This window comes from Muscardinus avellanarius (assembly GCF_963383645.1).
Source record: "Muscardinus avellanarius genome assembly, chromosome: X".
In the NCBI taxonomy this organism is placed as follows: Eukaryota; Metazoa; Chordata; class Mammalia; order Rodentia; family Gliridae; genus Muscardinus; species Muscardinus avellanarius.
Window position 1 is genome coordinate 66680410 of NC_137792.1, and position 21007 is coordinate 66701416.

At 36.6% G+C, this 21007-nt stretch overlaps 1 protein-coding gene across 1 annotated transcript in view; it reads left to right on the plus strand.

Moving 5' to 3' along the window:
* Positions 1-21007, plus strand: part of ATP11C (ATPase phospholipid transporting 11C (ATP11C blood group)) — a gene marked incomplete at both ends in the record, with an annotated part of 220410 nt that overhangs the window by 163006 nt on the left and 36397 nt on the right. Inside the window, 7 exons of the mRNA XM_080719070.1 lie at positions 901-1004; positions 1773-1954; positions 3630-3893; positions 8459-8633; positions 13266-13368; positions 14511-14656; positions 20115-20174. Coding sequence (XP_080575196.1) covers positions 901-1004; positions 1773-1954; positions 3630-3893; positions 8459-8633; positions 13266-13368; positions 14511-14656; positions 20115-20174 — 1034 coding nt within the window. The remainder of the gene's footprint in view (positions 1-900; positions 1005-1772; positions 1955-3629; positions 3894-8458; positions 8634-13265; positions 13369-14510; positions 14657-20114; positions 20175-21007) is intronic.

Genomic DNA, 21007 nt, shown 5'->3' on the forward strand with positions numbered 1-21007 from the left:
AAATTTCCAGTAAAAGCCATAAAGCTAAATTTTTTGGGGGGGGGCTGGTACTGAGGTTCCTGGAAACCCTTCTACCTCTGGGCTATACTCCCAAATCTATTTTTAGACTTTTTTATTTGGAAATAGGGTCTCTTAAACCAGCACAGCTGGCTTCGAACCTGCGGGATCCTCCTGTCTCCGCCTCCCAAGCACAGGGATTACAAGTATGAGCCACCACACCCAGCAAAGCTAATGTTTTAAAGCAATCTTGTTGGCCGGTTGTAGTGGCGCACGCCTGTAATCCCCGCGCTTGGGAGGCTGAGACAGGAGGATCGCACAGGTTAGAAGCCAGCCTCAGCTACTTAGTGAGGCTCTCAGCAACTTAGTGAGACCCTGTTTCCAAATGAAATATAAAATAGGTCTGGGAGTATAGCCCGGAGGTAGAAAGCCCCTGGGTTCCATCCCCAGTACCACCAAAAAATATAAATAAATAAAACAAAATAAAAGCAACCTTGTATAGTTTATTCACAATGATTTCAGCCTATTTGAGTTTTGTTCTTGATACCATTGCTGGATATATTGTCTGCATTTTACATCATGGCTGACTACATATTTATAGTGAATCTATCTGCAGGTGCTTGCCACAAGCTCAATCTGTGATTCACTGAAAGGAAATATATTTTAACAGGTGCATGTTATAAACTCTGGCTTATTTTGTTCATAATGGTCTAAAGAAGTGGTGAATGATCTCTCAATAGAATAAAGCTTGAGACGGCTCATTTTATTTGAGAAAAGTGCTACAAAGTAGACTCATAATATACACACAGGTTTGGAGAAGTCACCATAACAGTTATCTCTTATCAAAATCTCAGTAACAGTCTTAAAAATTCTGAGTTGAATTATTTGATTCTTTTATTTTAGGGAACATACTTCTTTTTTGTAAAGGAGCAGATTCAGCAGTTTTTCCTAGGGTGCAAAACCATGAAATTGAATTAACTAAAGCCCATGTAGAACGCAATGCAATGGTAAGCCTACCCCTCTCAGTATGTTTATGGGTTTGCTATTTAAATGAATTTTAGCTTATCTTTATGGTCTATTTTTTTTGTTTGTTTGGGAATTCTATATTAATTTTTGTTTTTTTTACTTTTTGGTACTGGTGATTGAAGTTGGGAATTCTGCCTCTGAGCTATACCCTGGACCTTTTTGTTTTTTATCATGAAGTAGGGTCTTCTAAGCCAGGCATGGTGGCACATTCTCATAACCCAGTACTTGGGGCTCTGGGACAGAAGGATCACAGTTTTATTCCCCCCTTAGCAACTTAGTGAGGCCCTATTTAAAAATAAAATAGGACTTGAGTGTAGCTCAGAGATAGATTGTCCCTGGGTTAAATCCCTAGTACCACACAAAAAAGAAAAAAAAATTGTATCTCACTAATTACTGAGGCTTGCCTTGAACCTGTGGTCCTCCTGTCTTAGCCTCCCAAATAGTAGAATTACAGGTATGTGCCACTACATCCGGCTTGCTGCATTATTCCAGTATTTTAAAAATTCTGGAGTAATGTTCTGGTCAAAATTAACAGCCTTGAAAACTTTTCAAGAATCTTTTTTAAAAGTACTATTTTGTTTATTTTGAAACTAATTAAGTGTTACCTATTTAGTTATAGTCTGTTCGTTTAAAAAATTGTATGTGTCATTATTTCTCTTTTGTACCTATGGGTAAAGCCAAGAGTATTTAAAGAGAGTGTGGTTTCTTCAGCTATTATGGGTATAACTATAGATCTACTTTCCTTCTAGGATGGGTATCGGACACTCTGTGTAGCCTTCAAAGAAATTGCTCTAGATGATTATGAAAGAATTAACACACAGCTCATAGAGGCAAAGATGGCCTTACAAGACAGAGAAGAAAAATTGGAAAAGGTTTTTGATGATATTGAGACAAACATGAACTTAATTGGAGCCACTGCAGTGGAAGACAAGTAACTAGAGAATTATATTCTTATTATTTTAATGACCAGTCACTTAGGGTGGGATATGCCCTAGATCAGTAATAAAGTCACAAGTTTGGAAATCTCTGATTTAGATTTGTTGTTTAAATGAGCTTACAGATTCACTTATTTTTAGCAAGGATAAAAAATTTAAAAAATCACACCAGTTTTTGGTTGTGTTTTGTTTTTGTAGTACTTGGGATGGAATTCAGGGAGCATTCTACCTCCAAGCTATATCCCCCACCCCTATTTCTTATTCTTTATTTGGAAACAGGGTCTTACTGGGTTGCAAAGTGCCTCACTAAGTAGCTGAGGCTATGCGCAAACCCCGATCCTCCTGTCTTGGCCTCCCAAATGCTGGGATTACAAACACGCACCACCATGCCCGGCTCACACACCAGTTTTTTTTAATGGTTTGTAGGAATGATTTTTGAATTAAATACATGTAACTTAGAAGAAAGAATCAGTTGTCACTAAGGTCTATGAATATTTACTAAGTCATACATTTATTTATGTAGATATTTATAGTCTTGCTATTTGTAGGAGGGGCTAGAGCCATCATGTGAGCTGGTACCTTGAAGAGTGGGTAATGATTTGACAGAGAATGAACATAAAGAAAATATAAGTTAGAGTGAAAACTTAATCTAACCTAGTTTAATGGACCATCTATTTAAAACAATATACTTTAAGAGCTGGGCATGGTGATGCTGAGACAGGAGAATCACACAGTTTCAGAGCCAGCCTCAGCTACTTAGTGAGGCTCTCAGCAACTTAGACCCTGTTTCCAAATAAAATATAAAATAGGTCTGGGAGTATAGCCTGGAGGTAGAAAAAAAAGCCCTTGGGTTCCACCCCCAGTACCACCAAATAAATAAATAAATAAATAAACTTTAAATTAACAGACTGATCTCTGCCGGGCATGATTGCACAACTCTGACACTGATTGAGAGAATACGTTTTAGATTTTTAATACCATAGGAGTTTTCTAAGAATTATAAATGCAAAGTATGACATTTAACCAAATAAAACATTACAAACATATATTTTAGCCACATCTTTCAATACCTATCAGTGTTGAAAATTTTCTCAAGGATGAGGATTTACTAATTTTCCTCAGTATCTGATTAGAACATGTTTGGACTTTTCCATTTTGAACTGTGTGAAGAATTTTTATGGTGATACATATATATTCTAAAGTCATAGTGAATATAAACATGTGAGTTTCTGAATATTTTAGAGTGATGGTTTTTTTTTTTTTTTTTTTTTGGTGGTACTGGGGTTCCTGGAAGCCCTTCTACCTCCGGGCTACACTCCCAGACCTATTTTTACATTTTTATTTGGAAACAGGGTCTCCTAAGCCAGCGCGCGTGGCTGGCTTTGAACCTGCACGATCCTCCTGTCTCTGCCTCCCAAGCGCGGGGATTACAAGCGTGCGCCACCACGCCTGGCTAGAGTGATGGTTTTTAATTCTGCCATTGGATTCCAATTATCTCAAGAGATAGTATGAACTTTTCTGCACTTCATTGTTTAGAATTTAACTTAAAACTGCGTCAGAAACAACACTTTTAGGAATGAAGTGCATATAAGAAAACCAACAGGACTAATAGATTTCTTGTGAATTGTAAAAAAAAAAAAATTGTTTAAACAAGGCTTTCTGTATTCTCAGGCTACAAGATCAAGCTGCAGAGACCATTGAAGCACTGCATGCAGCTGGCCTGAAAGTTTGGGTCCTTACCGGAGACAAGATGGAGACAGCTAAATCCACATGCTATGCCTGCCGCCTTTTCCAAACCAACACTGAGCTCTTGGAACTGACTACAAAAACCATTGAAGAAAGTGAAAGGAAAGAAGATCGATTACATGAATTGTTGATAGAATATCGTAAAAAGTTACTGCATGAATTTCCTAAAAGTACTAGAAACCTTAAAAAGTAAGAAAGTGCATCTGTTTCTTATATTTTGACATTGGTACAGATGTAAATAACAGCTGCTTATGCAGAAGGTTCTGTTTTCTATAACTTATTTTCTGGAGGTCTATTTTTGTTCTAAGTTAAAACCTTCCCTGAAGACTTGGCTAATGGCTCATTTGATGTTATTTGATACTTTTTACTTATATCTTAACTTAAAATAAAAATACATTTTTTGAGGCTTTCAAAATACTTCAATTTCTTTCTTTTATTTTATTTTATTTTTGGGGGGGTAAGTTTTGGTGTTGTGGTACTGAAGATTGATCCCAGAGATGTTCTACATTTGAGCAGCACTCTCAGCTTTATTTATTTATTTATTTATTTATTTATTTATTTATTGTGGGTCTGGGGATGGAACCCAGGGGCATTCAACCTCCAAGCTACGCCCCCTGCCCTATTTTATATTCTTTATTTTGAAACAGGGTCTCACTAAGTTACAGAGGGCCTCACTAAGTAGCTGAGGCTGGCCATGAACCACGATCCTCCTGTCTCAGCTTCCTGAATGCTGGGATTAAAAGCATGCACCACCACATTCGACTTTATTTTATTTTTTTATTCTGAAACAAGTTCTCACCAACTTAACATACTCTGGCCTTGAACTTTTTTTTCTTTTTTTTAAATTTTTTTATTGGTGCACTGTATTCATACATCATAGTGGGATACAAAGAAAACTTTTGTAGACATACATGCACACATCACCCAGTCAGCCCCCACCCCATTCTCTCTCCATTCCTCCTTCCCATGCTTGGCTTAGTGGTTGACATCTAGTATTATAACAATTTATCCAAAATTAAAAATGATAATCTCACAGAACAGTTTCATTTGTCTGATACCAAGCTTTTGATGACTTAAAGATAACATTTCAATATTTCTTTTTGCTTTCTTTCTTACCAGAGAATATTTTTTTCTATTTTTTAGGTGAAACTATCATATATTTATATATTTATTTTTCAGAAAAAAATCTATCCTAATATGGAATATGGGTTCTAGATACCCAAAACGATCTTGAAAAAGAACAAAGCTAGAAGATGTATATTTTCTGATTTCAAACCATATAAAGCTACAATAATTGAAACAGTGTAGTACTATTCTAAAGGCAGATATATAAACCATTGGAATTAAATACAAGCCTAGAGCTAAATTCTTCCCTATATTGTCAAGTTATTTTTGACAAGGTTTCCACGAACATTTGGTGGTGGAAATAATAATCTTTTAAATAAATATTGTTGAAAAATAATAATTACATGGAAAAAATAAAATTGGACCCTTACCTAATCCCATATACAAGTATTAACTCAAAATAGATAAAAGACCTAAATATAAATCTTAAGACTATAAACTTTTAGAAGAAAATCTGGGTCATAAAACCTCACAACATTGAAATTGGCAGTGATTTCTTGGATATGATTTCAATGGCACAGGCAACAGAAGAGTATACAAACTCCCTAAAAAATAAAAAAAATTGTATATCAGTTTTTTATGTAAACAGACAATGTAAATAGACAATGTAAACAGAGTTAAAAGTTACTAATAGAATTGGATAAAATATTTCTTAATGCTATATCTGAAGGTATATTAATATTCCAACTAAAAATCCTAAAAATTAACAACAATAAAGGCAAACAATACAATTTAGAGATAGGTAAAAGACTAACATAAATAATGAATCTCCACAGAGAACCAATCTTAGTTGTCTGTTGGATGGCAAATCTTGTTTCTCTGGTTCTGGTGTGTGTTACCTATTTCTTCTTTGTAGTTAATCTCTGAGTATTTTCTCTAGCGCTGGTTTTGAAGACATAAATTCCTTCAGTTTCTGTTTGTCATGGAAGCTTCTTATTTTTTCATCTAATTTGATAGAAAGTTTTGCTGGGTAGGAAATTTTTGGCTGGAAGTTGTTTTCTTTCAGAGTTTGGAATATGTTACTCCAAGCCCTTCTGGCTCTCATGACTTGGTTTGGGAAGTCTGGAGTGATTCTAATTGGTTTGCCTCTGAATGTCACTTGGCCCTTTGTTTTTGTTGCCTTTAAGATTCTCTGCTTGGCTTCCACATTGGTCATTTTGACAATTATGTGGCGTGGGGATCCTCTTCTCGAATCCTGTCTAAAGGGAGTTCTATAAGTTTCCTGGACCTGTGTATCGACCTCTTGCTCTATGTTTGGAAAATTTTCTGCTATTACTTCCTTGAAGAGATTGTTGATCCCTTTGGTTTCACTTTCTTTTCCCTCCTCTATTCCAATTATTCTTAAGTTAGCTCTCTTAAAATGGGCCCATATATCTTCAATATCAGATTCCTGCTGTCGGATATTTTTTTCTAGATTAGAAACTATGCGTTCATTTTTGGAATGATCATCTTCTAAGAGCGAGATTCTGTTCTCCATGTGGTCTAATCGGTTGTTCATGCTTTGAATTGAGGCCTTTCCTTCATTAATTGCATCCTTTATCTCTTTTTGGCTCTCTCTGAGTTCTTTTCAAAGCACCTCTATTATTTCTACAGTTATTTTCCTGATTTGATCTTCTAGAAATCTCTGATTTTCTGTTTTATCGGGTTCTGATATTGTGGGGTTGTGGGCATTCATTGCTCCAGTGTTATTCCTCTTTCCCATGATTTCGGAAATTTGTGCCTTCTCTGGGTTCTTCCCTTGGGTCACTATGACTTCGCTTAAGGTGCTCTGGATCTCGAGTCTGTAGTATTTCAGACCCCACTACTCCTTTACTGGGTTGTATCTCAGAGTCTCCGACCCAGGGAGTCGATAGAGGCTGCTTTAAACTATGGGTGGTGCCAGGTTGCACGTTCTCCTATGGTGTGATATTTCTGCCACCGCCACTCCCCCCGAGTCAAGTCCCAGGGAGTACAGTACTGGGATTTCTCATCTGGGGCCCGCAATTTGACTTACTGTTCTTGAGTTCGCAGATGTAGCTGTACTGGACTCGGTGAATTCACTGCTGCTGCAGGTGGTGGCAATATGGCGCCGCTGCCACGCCCTCGGCCATGAGGCTGGCGTATTTTTTCTTCTCTGATTTTGATTTCCACTCTGAGTCCCTGCAGCGTGTGCTGAGCTCAGCCACTGGGAGCTTTAGATGCTTCCTGCGCCGAAAGATCCCGCCTGGCTGTTCCGCAGCGGCTCACCTCGGCTTGCTGTAACCGTCCGATGAATTCGCCGCTGCCGCCGGCAGTATGGTACTGCTGCCGCATCCTCAGGCATAAGGCCGGTGTATCTCCTCTGTCGCTCTGAGCTCTGTTCTCAGTCCGCTTTCTCTCTGGAGCCTGGTGATTTTTTTGTTTCTCTGGTGATGGTGTTTTCTGGCTATGAAAGGCGCTGATTTTGTGGTAATGGAGATTGGTTGTTAGCGGGGCTCTTAAGCCCCCATTTCTCGGTCGCCATCTTCCCGGAAGTCGTATTATTTTTTTAAAACAGGATCTCACTCAGTTGCAAAGGGCCTCGCTAAGTAGCTGAGACTGTCTGTGAACTAAGATACGCTCTATCTCCTGAATTTTGGGATCACAAGCATTGCCACCATGCCCAGCCAAAATTTTACGTATTTAATGGGTAACACATTATATTTCGATGTATGTATAAGTTGTATAATGTTTAAATTACAAGTTGTATAATGTTTAAATTGTAAACATATCTATCTCCTCAAGCATTTGTCATTTCTTTCTTTTTTTTTTTTTTGGTGGTACTGGGGTTCCTGGAAACCCTTCTACCTTTGGGCTACACTCCCAGACACCCATTTTTTATATATTTATTTGGAAACAGGGTCTCTTAAGCCAGCAAGGCTGGCTTCAAACCTGCACGATCCTCCTGTCTCTGCCTCCCAAGCACGGGAATTACAAGCGTGCGCCACCACGCCTGGCTTGTCATTTCTCTATAATGGAAAATTTCAAATCCTTTCTTCTAGCTCTTTGAAATGTATTATACATTATTGTTATCAGTAGCCATTCTGCTATACTGTATCACATCAGAATTTGCATATCCTAGCTAATTATAACGTAGTATCCATTGATTAACTCCTCCCCATCCCTTCCCATACCTATTCTCACTGGCCTGTGGTACTCAGCAGTCTAATCTCACCTATGAGACCAATATTTTTAGATTCCACATGTGAGTAAGCGCATGCTGTGCTTGCCATTCTGTTCCTGGCTCATTTCACTTATTTGTTAGGTTTCACTTAACATAATGACCTTCACTGTTATGCTGTTATTAGAGGCAGTTGCTTCTTTGGAGTGAACAAGTCAAAGAACTACATTGATGAATCATCTCATCTAGGACTCTCCCATCTATGGTTGAAAATATTAGGATCCTACAGTATTGGGGAGGCTGAGATAGGAGGAGTGCAGGTTCGCAGCCAGCCTTAGTTACTTAGTGAAACCCTCCGCAACTTAGTGAGATTTTATTTCAATATAAAGAATAAAAAAATAGGGCTTTGGGTGTAGTTCAGAGGTATAATGCTCCTCAATTTAATCCCTAGCACCACAAAAAAAATTAGGATCCTAAATAAAAATATACAATATTTTCTTTTCTTTTTCAGAGCATGGACAGAGCATCAAGAATATGGATTAATCATTGATGGCTCCACATTGTCTCTCATACTAAATTCTAGTCAAGACTCTAGTTCAAACAATTACAAAAATATTTTCCTACAAATTTGTATGAAGTGCACTGCAGTACTTTGCTGCCGGATGGCACCATTACAAAAAGCCCAGGTAGCTACGGGTACTGGTTAATGTTCCATTCTGGATCCTTATATACACACATATGCAAATGTTAATTTTTAATTTGGTTCTAACTAATTATTTTAATATTCTTTTATTGGTGTACTGTGATTATACATCATATCATAGTTCAAAATGATACAAATATATATGCACATAGTACTTGGTAAGATTCCCTCTGGATCCCATACTATTTAACTCCTCCTCTCCCAGTATATGTTATTGAGATTGGTAATAGCATTATTTGAACTATTTCCTTAACCAAGCCTCCTTTTCCCCTTTCTTCTTCCTCTCCCAGTTTACTTCTACTATTCTTCTAGTCTCATTTATCCAAGGTCCTTTGTTTCCCATTTTTTCTCTAGCTTCCATATATGAGAGAAAACATACTACCCTTGACTTTCTGAGACTGGCTGATCTAACTTGTTTTCTCTAATTGTATCTATTTTCCTGTAAATGACATAGTTTTATTCCTCTCTATGACTGAGTAATATTCTATTGTGTGTAAATACCATATTTTCTTTATCCATTCATTTGTTGATAGATACCTGGGTTGGTTTCATAATTGAACTATTGTGAATTGTGTTGCTATATACCTAGATATGCATGTACCACTATAGTATTCTGACTTTAATTCTTTTGGAAAGATTCTGACAAGTGGTATAGCTGGGTCATATGTTGGTTTATTAGAAATTTGTTTTGTTATTACTATCTGATTTTTTTTTAATCTCTGACATCTTCCTCTTTGTGATCAAAATCAAGAATCTTTCCTCAAATTGATTTAAGCTGTGTTGCACCTTATTGTCTCCTCAATCTGGCTGTCAAGTTTCTCGCTTTCCAGACTCGGATGCTGCCTCCATTCTACTGTTCCTTGCCCCACTTTGAAATTGGCCCCGATGTATCCCATTCTGCAAGCCTTAGCCCAGTACCCTGTGCTATCTTCATTCATTTCCTCATTTCTTCTCTGCAGTTAACACTCAATTACAACCTCTTAAAAACTCCCCTTGCTTGATTTCTGTAATAGTCCACAATCCTGACATTTTTTCCTCTTTGCCAGTCTAACATTGTTATTTTGCTTTATACTATAATTTTCCCCCTGATTTTTTTCTAAAGCAGAGTCTTTCCCTCTGCTTTTTACTTACTGACTCTGGATTAGCACATCCATTTCTCTCACTCCCATTAATATATCTGTGGCCCTAACTTTTCCTTGATGTTAAATCTCCTATTTCTAAATATCTGCTACACAGTTCTATATGGATTCCCTACTGTCACATTAATATCTAGTATCTAAAACAGATCTTATAATTTTCTTCTTCAGATCAGTTTGTATCTTCCCTTTTCTTATGTTATTCATGTAAGTAGTTCCATTTTTTCTCCCTAATTCTCAAAACCACCTTTGACCTTTCTCTTCTCCCTCTGCATATTGTCACCATGCCATATTGATTCTGCCTATCTTTAGTCTTAGATCTCATTTTCATGCCATCTTTTAGAACCTTTTACTGCCAACTGTGCCCAAACATTTATGACTTTAACATATAAACTATTTGATTTAGTCTTTCACCCTTCTATCTTCATTCTTTTCCCCCACACTCCCAAATTAATTTTATTAAAACATTTTTTCTCTAATCTTTTTTATTCAGATACTTTTATTCAGATACTTTCAGTGGTTTGATAGGCCCAGAGAAGAATGGATGTGGCACTAAGAGCTCTTGTCCTATTTCCTCATTTGGAATTCTCTTTGTATTCCCCTGGCCTAACAGAAATTTTCCTCCTAATAAAACTCAACTTAAAGCTGGATGCAGTGGAACATTTCTGTAATCCTAGCAACTCAGGAGACTAAGACAGAGAATCACAGGTCTGAGGCCAGTACACAATAACTCAATGAAACCCTATTTTAAAAATGAAAAAAATTGGTGTTGTGACTCTGAGGTAGATCTCACCTGGGTTCAATCCCCAGCACCACATACACACAGACAGACATATAAAACTCACCTCATGGGCTGCCTCCCCTATGCTATCTTTTTCAATTCCTATAGCCTTTCACCTTTCTTCTTTTTACTCACTGGGTATAAGGAAACATAGTTTCAGGCACATATTTGTTACACACACACACACACGCACACACACACACACACACACACACACACACACATATAAATACTTGTAGGATAGTCTTGCATATGTGTTAGTCTTGCCTAGAGTCTTCAGCTGCTTTCTCTAGATCAGATAGATGTGTATGTGGCTTCTCCTTTACACAGCATACACACATGCACACACACACACACACACACACACACACACACACACTCCATCCCATTGGGACATTGTTTGTCTACTCCAGTTCACAATCCTTACAGCAATTAGAGGCTCTTCTCATTAGTCATCAAAATCTTACTCAGCCCCAGCTGGGGAATTAGATCCAAAAAGAAAAGTGTCAGTATAAATCTATCTTCATAGTCAGAGGCTTGCCTCTGAAAATGATCTCTCTTCCATTTCCCATGCCTATGTCATGTATTAATGCAATTTCTACATTTTGTTATCTTGTATTAATCTGGTTATCTAATATACTTGTATTTGTGGATAATATCTACTTCTTAATTATATATTCTTTAAGGTGTGTGACCAAAGCTTGTGTGTTTTACATTGCTTAGTACATTGCTTTGAACAGTGTATTGCATGCAGTTACAGTTCATAAATGAATTTGGGGAAAATTATTTCTTTTTCCTGAAAACTTGAGAGATTAAAGACAAAGTCTTAATCTGGGTGACCTGAGAATTAGTAAAAGAATCCATGTTTACTTAACTGAATCCTTTATGATTTTACAGTCCATGTCTATATATCTTTTTATCTTTAAAGAAGAATAGATTTTCCTCATGTATATTTTCATGTAGTCATACAAAGTGTATCATCATTTATAATTTTATTGTGCTTCCCTACATCTTCCCTGGCAGCAGTTTTCACTCCTTGAGGTGCAAATTATCATTGTACGTGGTATAGCAGGTATAACTAATAACTAGTATTGTAGCTCATCAAAAAACAAGTTTTGGTGGGGGGTTAAGTTTGTCTTTGACTATTTTAATTACAGATTATTTATGACAGTTTTTATAAAGCTTTTATAAGAAGAACCAAATTAAGGAGAGGAATTGGGAAAGCTGCCATTTATAGTCATAACATTTTTGTGTCAAACAGAATTAGATTTGTAGGAGTTTTATGCTGAATAATGCAATTGAAATTGACTTAATTTTCTTTAAAGATTGTAGGATACCTTAGCATCATATAAATTATTTGTAATCACTTCTGTCATGTTGAAATGGATTTCATTTGTTAAGTGGACAGAGAAATTGTGAGAACAGAATTTTTGCAAAGCATTACTTGCCTACCGAAGTATTTAAGCATTTTTAAGGCTGCTAAATTCCAAGGAGTTTAGAAAGTTGACAAAAACAAATATGATCTAAAACAGAGTGGATGGGCAGCTGCACACTTTCCACACAAGTAACTACCAGGATTTTTTTTTTTCTTGGCAATGTTGGGGAAGGAACCCAGGGGCATTCTACCTCCAAGCTACATCCCCAGCCCTATTTTTTTTAGTCTTTTTATTTAACCCCCAAGCAGAAGTGTTTAATACTAGTGGTAAAGTTTTTTGTTTTGTTTTGTTTTGTTTTGTTTTGTTTTTTTTAGTGCCTGCCATGAACATAGTCCTGAGCTACACAGTATCATGTTCTATTTTTTTTTTTTTTTTAGTACTGGGGATTAAACCCAGGGCCATTCTATCTCCAATCTATTCCTCAATCTACAGCTTTTTCTCAGTCTTGCCAAGTTTTGGAGGGTTTCTCTATGTTGCTGAAGCTGTTCTTGAACCTGCTCTATTCCTGTTTTGTTCTCTCAATTACTGGGATTAGAGGCATTATAGGCATGTGACACCATCCCTGGCTTACAATATCATTTGTACATCTAAAAGAGACACTCAGGGAATAGTGACAACCTTTGTGGCACAGATCTTGGTATCTTTTAGGAAAATCTCATTCCCTTTAAACTAATCCTCTTAAAACTAGGTACCTATAGGAAAGGGAAAACTATATCGGGCAGTGGAATTAGTGTAGTTTATTTAGCAACCAGATTGGTACAGTAATTTAACATGATTCCTAGGAATATAGTTGATGTGCTCTTAGGAGAGACAGGAGTGTCAGCAGGGAGGAGAAAGTAAAAGATCATTGTTCTCTGATTTTCCACTTTTGTTCTGGTGGCCTTGTTCATGTTACCCCAAATCAGCTTTCAGGCCTCTACTCTCAACACATTCAACACATGATCTGAAAGGACACATGAAACAGTGGCAAAAGAATGAACATATTGACCTCTAACATCCATAGGAAGCAGGGTGTTTCAGAGTTTGTTCATGCATAGAATCAGAAACAAGTGGGTGCTGTCATTACATTTTGAATGGCTGTGTTCTTCTGCATGTGAGAAGTAGAGAAGTGTGTGTGTGGGGGGGGGTGTGTGTACAAACTACTTTTCTGTTTGCAAACCCATTATTTGCAAGTGTGAGTGAGGTATAAGCCCCTAATATAGTCCGAAATTCTCACATTTCACTTTGACATTTTCTATACCTCTTTTGTTTTTAATGTTTAGATTGTCAGAATGGTGAAGAATTTAAAAGGCAGTCCAATAACACTCTCAATAGGTGATGGTGCCAATGATGTTAGCATGATCTTGGAATCCCATGTGGGAATAGGTAAGAAACATATAATGAAATGGTAGCTATAAATTATCAGTATTACTTTTATGTATATAATCCTCTTATATTCTAGAAAGATTGTTTTTGTTGTTCACCTTGCTTTTGAATTTGGGAATGATAATTATTAATCAAATGAAAGTCTCATCTAATCATGCTCATTTTTAAGTTCCTTACTTTTCTGGAAATGTGGCAAAACAATGTTAGGGAATATTTTTATATTAGCCAAGTAAAGTGAGTTTCCCCAAACTACAGGCAACAAAATTAATTGTTTGGCTGTCATTATGACAGCATGCATGAAATTTTATTGATTTCCCACCCATGGCCAGACTATGTGCTTATGTTATTGCACTGTATATTTTTGAGATTGTTAACTGTTAGCAGCTAAGTAATGATAATTAGATGACTTATTTTCCACATGATATTTATAGGTAGCTTGGGCTATAGCGTTGAATATACTTATTGGCATTTAACAACAGCTTTTCTGCCACTTAAAATATTTTCCCCTATCAGGCAACAAACCTAACATAGCAACCATTTTATCTAGCAATGAGTTAGGGGCAGATATGGAATTAATATCTTGGAAATTATTGTACTGCAGTTTAGAGTCCTAAAATTTTCTTCCCACTTAGAAGTAGACCTATATAGCATGGAACTCTTTAGTTTTCACTCTTTATTATCCAATGTGGAAATGTTCTAAAGTTTCTTGAAGTCATAGAGTCTGTGGGCAGCTAGTCAGAGTTTTTATGAAAGAACTTCAACATGTTCTCATTGAGCTTTGAGACCACAAAGCCCAAGTCTCTCTGAGTTGCTTAATATAGCACCTAGCTTTATGTCGTGCACAATTGAGCACTTACTGAGTGTCTTAGAAATTATTTCTGGTGAACATTTTCCCTTTAGATAATTTTTGCCTTAAAACAAATGAAATAATGATTCTGTTTAATAGTTACAAATAGTTACCAATTAAAATTAGTTATACTTTTATTTGGTACGTCTCAATATCACTGTTAAAGAAAGTCCTTTTGGCTAAAAAGAACTATGCAATTCACCTGTAACATTTAAGCACCTTGAAAATGTGAAAATAAGTCAGGGGGTTGATTATTCTATAAAATACTCACCCTATAGAATTATTTTCTATTTAGGTATTAAAGGCAAAGAAGGTCGCCAAGCAGCCAGGAATAGTGATTATTCTGTTCCAAAGTTTAAACATTTAAAGAAACTGTTATTGGCTCACGGACATCTATACTATGTGAGAATAGCACATCTTGTACAGTATTTCTTCTATAAGGTATGTGGTAAAATATTTGTAATTTATTTCTGGTCATGGCTCAATTTGGTCATGCTTTTATTCCCCCTTTCTCATGTTTCTTTTGAGATCCTAATACTAAAATATGCACTCAGAGAAACAGGACTAATCTGTTTAATGAATAAGAAATGAGACGATCCTTTGGATGTAAGAGATTTGAGATTAATTTTCAAGTCAGCTTTATTAAAGTATAAATTAAATGCACTTATTTAACCTGTTAAACATGTGGTTTTAACAAATACATCTATATAAACACCACCTTAATAAAAAATAGAACATTTTCATCTCCCTCAAAGATTCTCATGTACTCCCTCCCAGTCTCCCCTATCCCTGACCCAAACGAGTAATCCGATTGTGTGTGTGTGTGTGTGTGTGTGTGTTGCTGGGGATTGAACCCAGGGTTATTCTACCTCTGAGCTATAACCCCAGCCGAATTTTTTATTCTTTATTTTGAAACAGGGTCTCAGTAAGTTGCAGAGGGCCTCACCAAAGTATCTGAGGATGGCTGAGAACCCGGATCCTCCTTTCTCAGCCTCCTAAATACTGGGATTACTTACAAGTGTGTGTCACCACACCCAGCAAGAAATCTGAATTTTATTACAATACAATATATACTAATATATAATAATATAGAATATGTAGATATAGATCTAATACAGATACTATATAATATACAAATTCGTTTTGTCTGTTGTAGTACTTAATATAAAATGAAATCACATGTACTTTTTTGTGTCTGGCCAGTATTGCTTAGCATAAGGTTTTTGAGCTTTGTCCATGTTGTATTATGTAATAATAGTTGATTCCCATCTTATGCTGAGTAATTATTAAAAAGAGAGTTACAAGCTGGGTGTGGTGGCGCAAGCTTATACTCCTAATATTTGGGAGGCTAAGACAGAGCAAAGGTTCGAGGACAGCCTTAGCAAGTAGTGAGACTTTCATCAACCTAGCAAGACCTTGTTTTGAAATAAAAATGAAAAAGTCAGGCATGGTGGCACACACTTGTAATCCCAGTACTTGGGAGGCTGGAACAGGAGGATCCAGGTTCACAGACAGCCTCAGCTACTTAAGTGTGGCCCTTTGTAACTCAGTGAGGACCTGTTTCAAAGTAAAGAATAAAAAATAGGGTTGGGATGTAGCTTGGAGGTAGAATGCCCCTGTATTTCATCCCCAGTACTGCAAAATAAGTAAATAATAAATAAATTAGTAAATAAATAATAAAATAAGGTTGGAATTATAGCTGGGAAGTAGAATGTCCCTGGGTCCAATCCTCAGTGCCACAAATAGTAATAGTTAATAAAAATAGTATTATTTCAAATTACTGAAAAAGAAATGCTACTTTTTAAAAAAACAGAATCCTCTGTTCACCTGACATTACACAGATAAAGCAGACAAGCAGGATTGGATTGAATGAAGGGCGATAAGGACAGGGCTCTTTACTTGTCCTCTCCTCACCCCCCTACCTTGTCTTAGAGGTTCCTCAGAATTTAGGATCCATTCATTTAGTTTAAGTCACTTATTTTATGCATCCTTAGCTTGTTTTGAAATAATTTTAGATTTTAAAGGAGTTGCCACTTGACAAAATAATTTTCATATACTCTTTGCCTAGCTTTGTCAACTGACATTGCCTTAAATAACCCACACTAATTACCAAAATTAGAAAATAGGCATTAATTATTTTATAATTATTATCTAGTCTATATACAGTATTCAGATACCATTAATGTTCTTTTGGAGACCCATTTCTTTTCAGATTCACACTTACATTTAAGCTGTTATGTCTCCTTAGCTTTCTTTAATCTGGAACAATTCCTATCTTTTTGTCTTCATGGTCTTAACATTTGAAGAGTACTGACCATTTAGTTTATAAAATGCCCTGAAACTTGAACATGTCTTTTATTTTTAGAATTATTATTATCATCATGCATTTTTGCCTTAAGCACTGCAGAAATGATGTTATAACATTTTATTAACCCATATTAGGGAGGTACATGTTGTTATTATGTCTTCTTTCTGATAATATTAGCTTTGATAATTTGGTTCAGATGTTTGAGGGAAGCTCAAGGTACCTCAACTTTGCTATCGAATTTTATTTGAAAAGACGGTTTGCTACTGAAACCGCTCTTTTATTCTACTTGCTAAACTCCATTGTTACCACTATTAGTTTCACTACTGAAGTTACACCGTATTTGTCCTTTGGTAATTCTACTGTCCTTTCATTTTATCCCCATCATGGTTTGTTTGTTTTTTGTGGTGCTTGAATCCAGGGGCATTCTACCTTCGCGCTACACCCCCAGCCCAATTTTTTATTTATTTTGAAACAGAGTCTCACTAAATTGCAGAGTGCCTCACTGTGTAACAGAGGCTGGCTGAAAACCCACGATTCTCCTGTCTCAGCCTCCCATGTACTGGGATTACAAGCATGTGCCACCACACCTGGTGAAAATTTCTTTTTTATTCTGGTGTGTGTGTGTGTGTGTGTGTGTGTGTGTGTGTGTGTGTGTATGTGCGCTTGTGTCCCCAACTCATTCTACCTCTGAGCTACACCCCCAGCCCTTTTAATTTTTTTTAAATTTTGAAACAGGGTCTCACAATTGTTGAGGCTGGCCTCCAACCTTGCAATCCTCGTCTCCCAGATACTGGAACCACTGTGCTAGATTGAAAATTTATTTTCTAGAACTACATACTATTCCAGGTTCATCTTGTATATTTCCTATCTTAGCCCAGACATTTCTGGTTCATTTTATTTATAAATAGTATTTAGAAAGTAAAAATCAAGCCATGTGTATTGATGTACTCCTATAATCCCAGTATTTGGGAAGCATATTTGGGATCATAGATTCAAGACCAGCATCAGCAACTTAGGCTCTCAACAACTTGTCATCTATATTACACCACATATTCTCTTTTTCTGTGATATGAACACGTTTAAAATCTATTCTCTTAAATGGGCATAGTGCCACAGGCCTGTAATCTCAGTACTTGGGAGGCTGAGATAAGATGATTGCAGGTTGTAGTCCAGTGTCAGCAACCTAGTGAAACCATGTTTTAAAACAAAAAATAAAAAGACTCAGAGGTAGAATGCCCCTGGATTCAATCCCCAGTACCACAAAAATATTTTTTTAGCAATTATAATGATAATACATTGACTTTCATTACACTTTTTCCTTCCTTCCTTCCTTCCTTCCTTCCTTCCTTCCTTCCTTCCTTCCTTCCTTCCTTCACTGGAAACTGAAACCAGAGGCATTCTACTTCCAACCTATACCCTCAACACTTTTTTAAAAAATTTTGAAACAGGGTCTCACTAAGTTGTCATGCACTGCCTTCGAATCTATGATCCTCCTTTCTCAGCTTTTCATGTACTGGGATCACAGGCATGAACCACTGTACTCAGCTCAAAATATGTACTGGAGATCGAACTCAGAGGCATTCTACCTCAGAGCTATAACCCCAGCCCTGTTTTTTGTTTGTTTGTTTGTTTTTGTTTTTGAAATAGGGTCTTGCTAAGTTGTAGGGGGCCTCAGTAAATTGCTGAAGCTGGCTGTAAATCTTTGACCTTCCAATCTCGGCCTCCCATGTGTTGGAATTCTATGGCTCCTGTGCCTGACTAATGAAGTTGTTTTTTCTCCCTCTTTTCTACCATTTCAGTGTCACTAGTCTACTTATTTTTTATATTTCCAGTTTTTTAGTATTTTAAGAGATGGTTCTGGCTGTATTTCATGGGGTGACTTCAAATTCAATTTAAAATATGTGGAAAATAGGGTTCAGAAAGATGGTATAACTTGCCTTGACTCCTAAACTAGGAGCTGACAGCATATTTCTGCCATAGATTTATTTAAGTCCAGGAATCTTTTTATATCACAATTAGAGTCTATCCATTCTTACACTCAGTAACTAACCATTCCACATGGGAATGATTGGCTATTCTTTCTTTACCTCCCCTTAGTAGAAGGCCCCTTGAAAATTACCTTATAATCTGACCCTATTTCAAAATTAGTTTGCCTATAGGGTTTTGCTTGCAATTCAAGGTGCTGCCACCAGATGGAAGAAATGTTCTGTTATGAAGACCAAAATAAGCATTAACCTGGCAAATAGTGACCAGTGGTCAGAAATTGGCATATCTTTGCTGCCAGTAAAGGAGACTGGGGGTTATTCATGTATTTAATTCCCTCTATATTCATTAGTCTAAATTTTTATATACATTGTCATCTTGGTTACTGACATAAGATGATTACTTTTATATAGCTGCATTTGGTTCCAAGAGGATGTCTAATATGTATTGGCTTGCCTTTGTTCCTGCTAGCAATATATTTTATTGTTCTGTAACACCTAGTTCAATTTCACCTTTATTTAATCAGTCAACAAATATGTTTTGAATGTGTTACCACGTGTCAAACACTGTTGTAGTCGCTGAGGATGCACTTTGGAATATAACAGGCAATGTTTCTGTTTATGTAGAACTTACATTCTTGTGAGAGAGACAGACCTCTCCTTTTCATGAGGTATTCCATGATCCTCATTGACCTCTGCCTCCTTCAGGCTCAGATGACTTATTTTTTCATAAAGTGCAATTCCAGAGGTGCTGCCTACAATATTTTGCATTGTAGAACTGATACATACAAATGAGTGTTACTCTTCCAGGTGATGACATTGGGGGTCTGACATTTATTCTCATGTTGCAGGGATGATTCAAATCATGCAGACCTCATTTATTTACATCCTCCATAGTCTATGGTACATTTAACTAAATAGCCTCAGCATGGCAGATGCACATCTTATAGGATGCATTTGATCATTAAAAACAGCCTCAAATCTCCCAGTTTAAAGCGCTTTCCAAAGGGAAATCCAGATATATCATGAACAAGTAACAACATCATTTAAATAAGCTTATAGCTTATTTTAAAGGAAAATACTCATTTAAAGTATACTTTTACAGCATTATGTAGGTGAATGGTGATTTTGCAAATCCAATTGGTGTTTAAGGTACAGTATTATCATTAGATGTTCACATCAGATGAGCTCATTTCTTACTTGGAAGAATAGCAAAAGGTTCTCACAAACTTATTCTTTTTCTTTCTTTTTTTTTACAGTACTGAGGGTTGAACCCAGGGCCATTCTACCTCTGAGCTATACCCCGAGCCCTATTTTTTATTCTTTATTTTTAAAAAGGGTCTCACTGAGTTGCAAAGGACCTTACTAAGGAGCTGAGGCTGGCCACAAACCTGTAATCCTCCTGTCTTAGCTTCCCAAGTAATTGGATTACAAGCATACACGACCACACCCAGCTTCACAAAGTTCTTCTTAATGTAAATTTGTCATTTGTTACCTTATACCAGTGGAATAGAGATTTATTGCATTCTGACATTAGAAGGAAAGTTTCCTGTTTTCATGTAGAAAGTTGATCAAGTGACAATATTAACCCTAGTCTTATTTTTTCCAGAACCTTTGTTTCATTTTACCACAGTTTTTGTACCAGTTCTTCTGTGGATTCTCACAACAGGTTTGTTTTTAAAATTATTTATTATAATATAGTTCATATTTGTTGTAACCATATTACCTTTCAAGTATTAGATTATAGGGAATAGAAAGGTATGTGTAAAATAAAAGGATTTCTTTTTTGCTTCAACAGCTGGTTTTCCTAAGCTGGGTTTTAACAGTTGCAAATGTTTTTGTCTTTGTTCTGCTAATTTTCTTGTTCTTTTCTTTTAGAGTGATTTTTGGTATATCCTGTTGAGAAAACATTTAAAGAGAGTATTTATCGGTGTTTAAATGTATTCCAGTAGTTTAAAATGTTTCCCTTTTATTCTTTCTTTTTTTTTTTCATGTGTGGTACTGGCGATTGAACCCCAGGGTATTCTGCACCTGAGTTACACCTCCAGCCCCCTTTTAAAAATTTGTTGTTGAGCCGGGTGTGGTGGCACACACTTATAATCCAAGTACTTGGGAGGCTGAGACAGAAGGATCACATAGGTTCGAAGCCAGCCTCAGCTACTTAGTGAGTCTCTCACCAATTTAGTGAGACCCTGTTTCAAAATAAAATATAAAATAGGTTGGAGGTGTAGCCTGGAGGTAGAGGCCCCTGGGTTCCATCCCGAGGATCACAAAAAAATTTGAAATAGGTTCTCACTAGGTTGCTGAGAGTTGCTGAGTTGTTGAGGCTTGTCTTGAAACTTCCTGTTTCAAATTCCCAAGTACTGGAATTATAAGTGTGTACTACCATGCCTGGCACAACCTTTTATCATATAAAATCTTACATGCCTTGGCAGTTTCTTAGATTGATTTTATAGAAAAACATTGATTTTTGAAGCTGGTCAGAAAATGATGATTCCTATA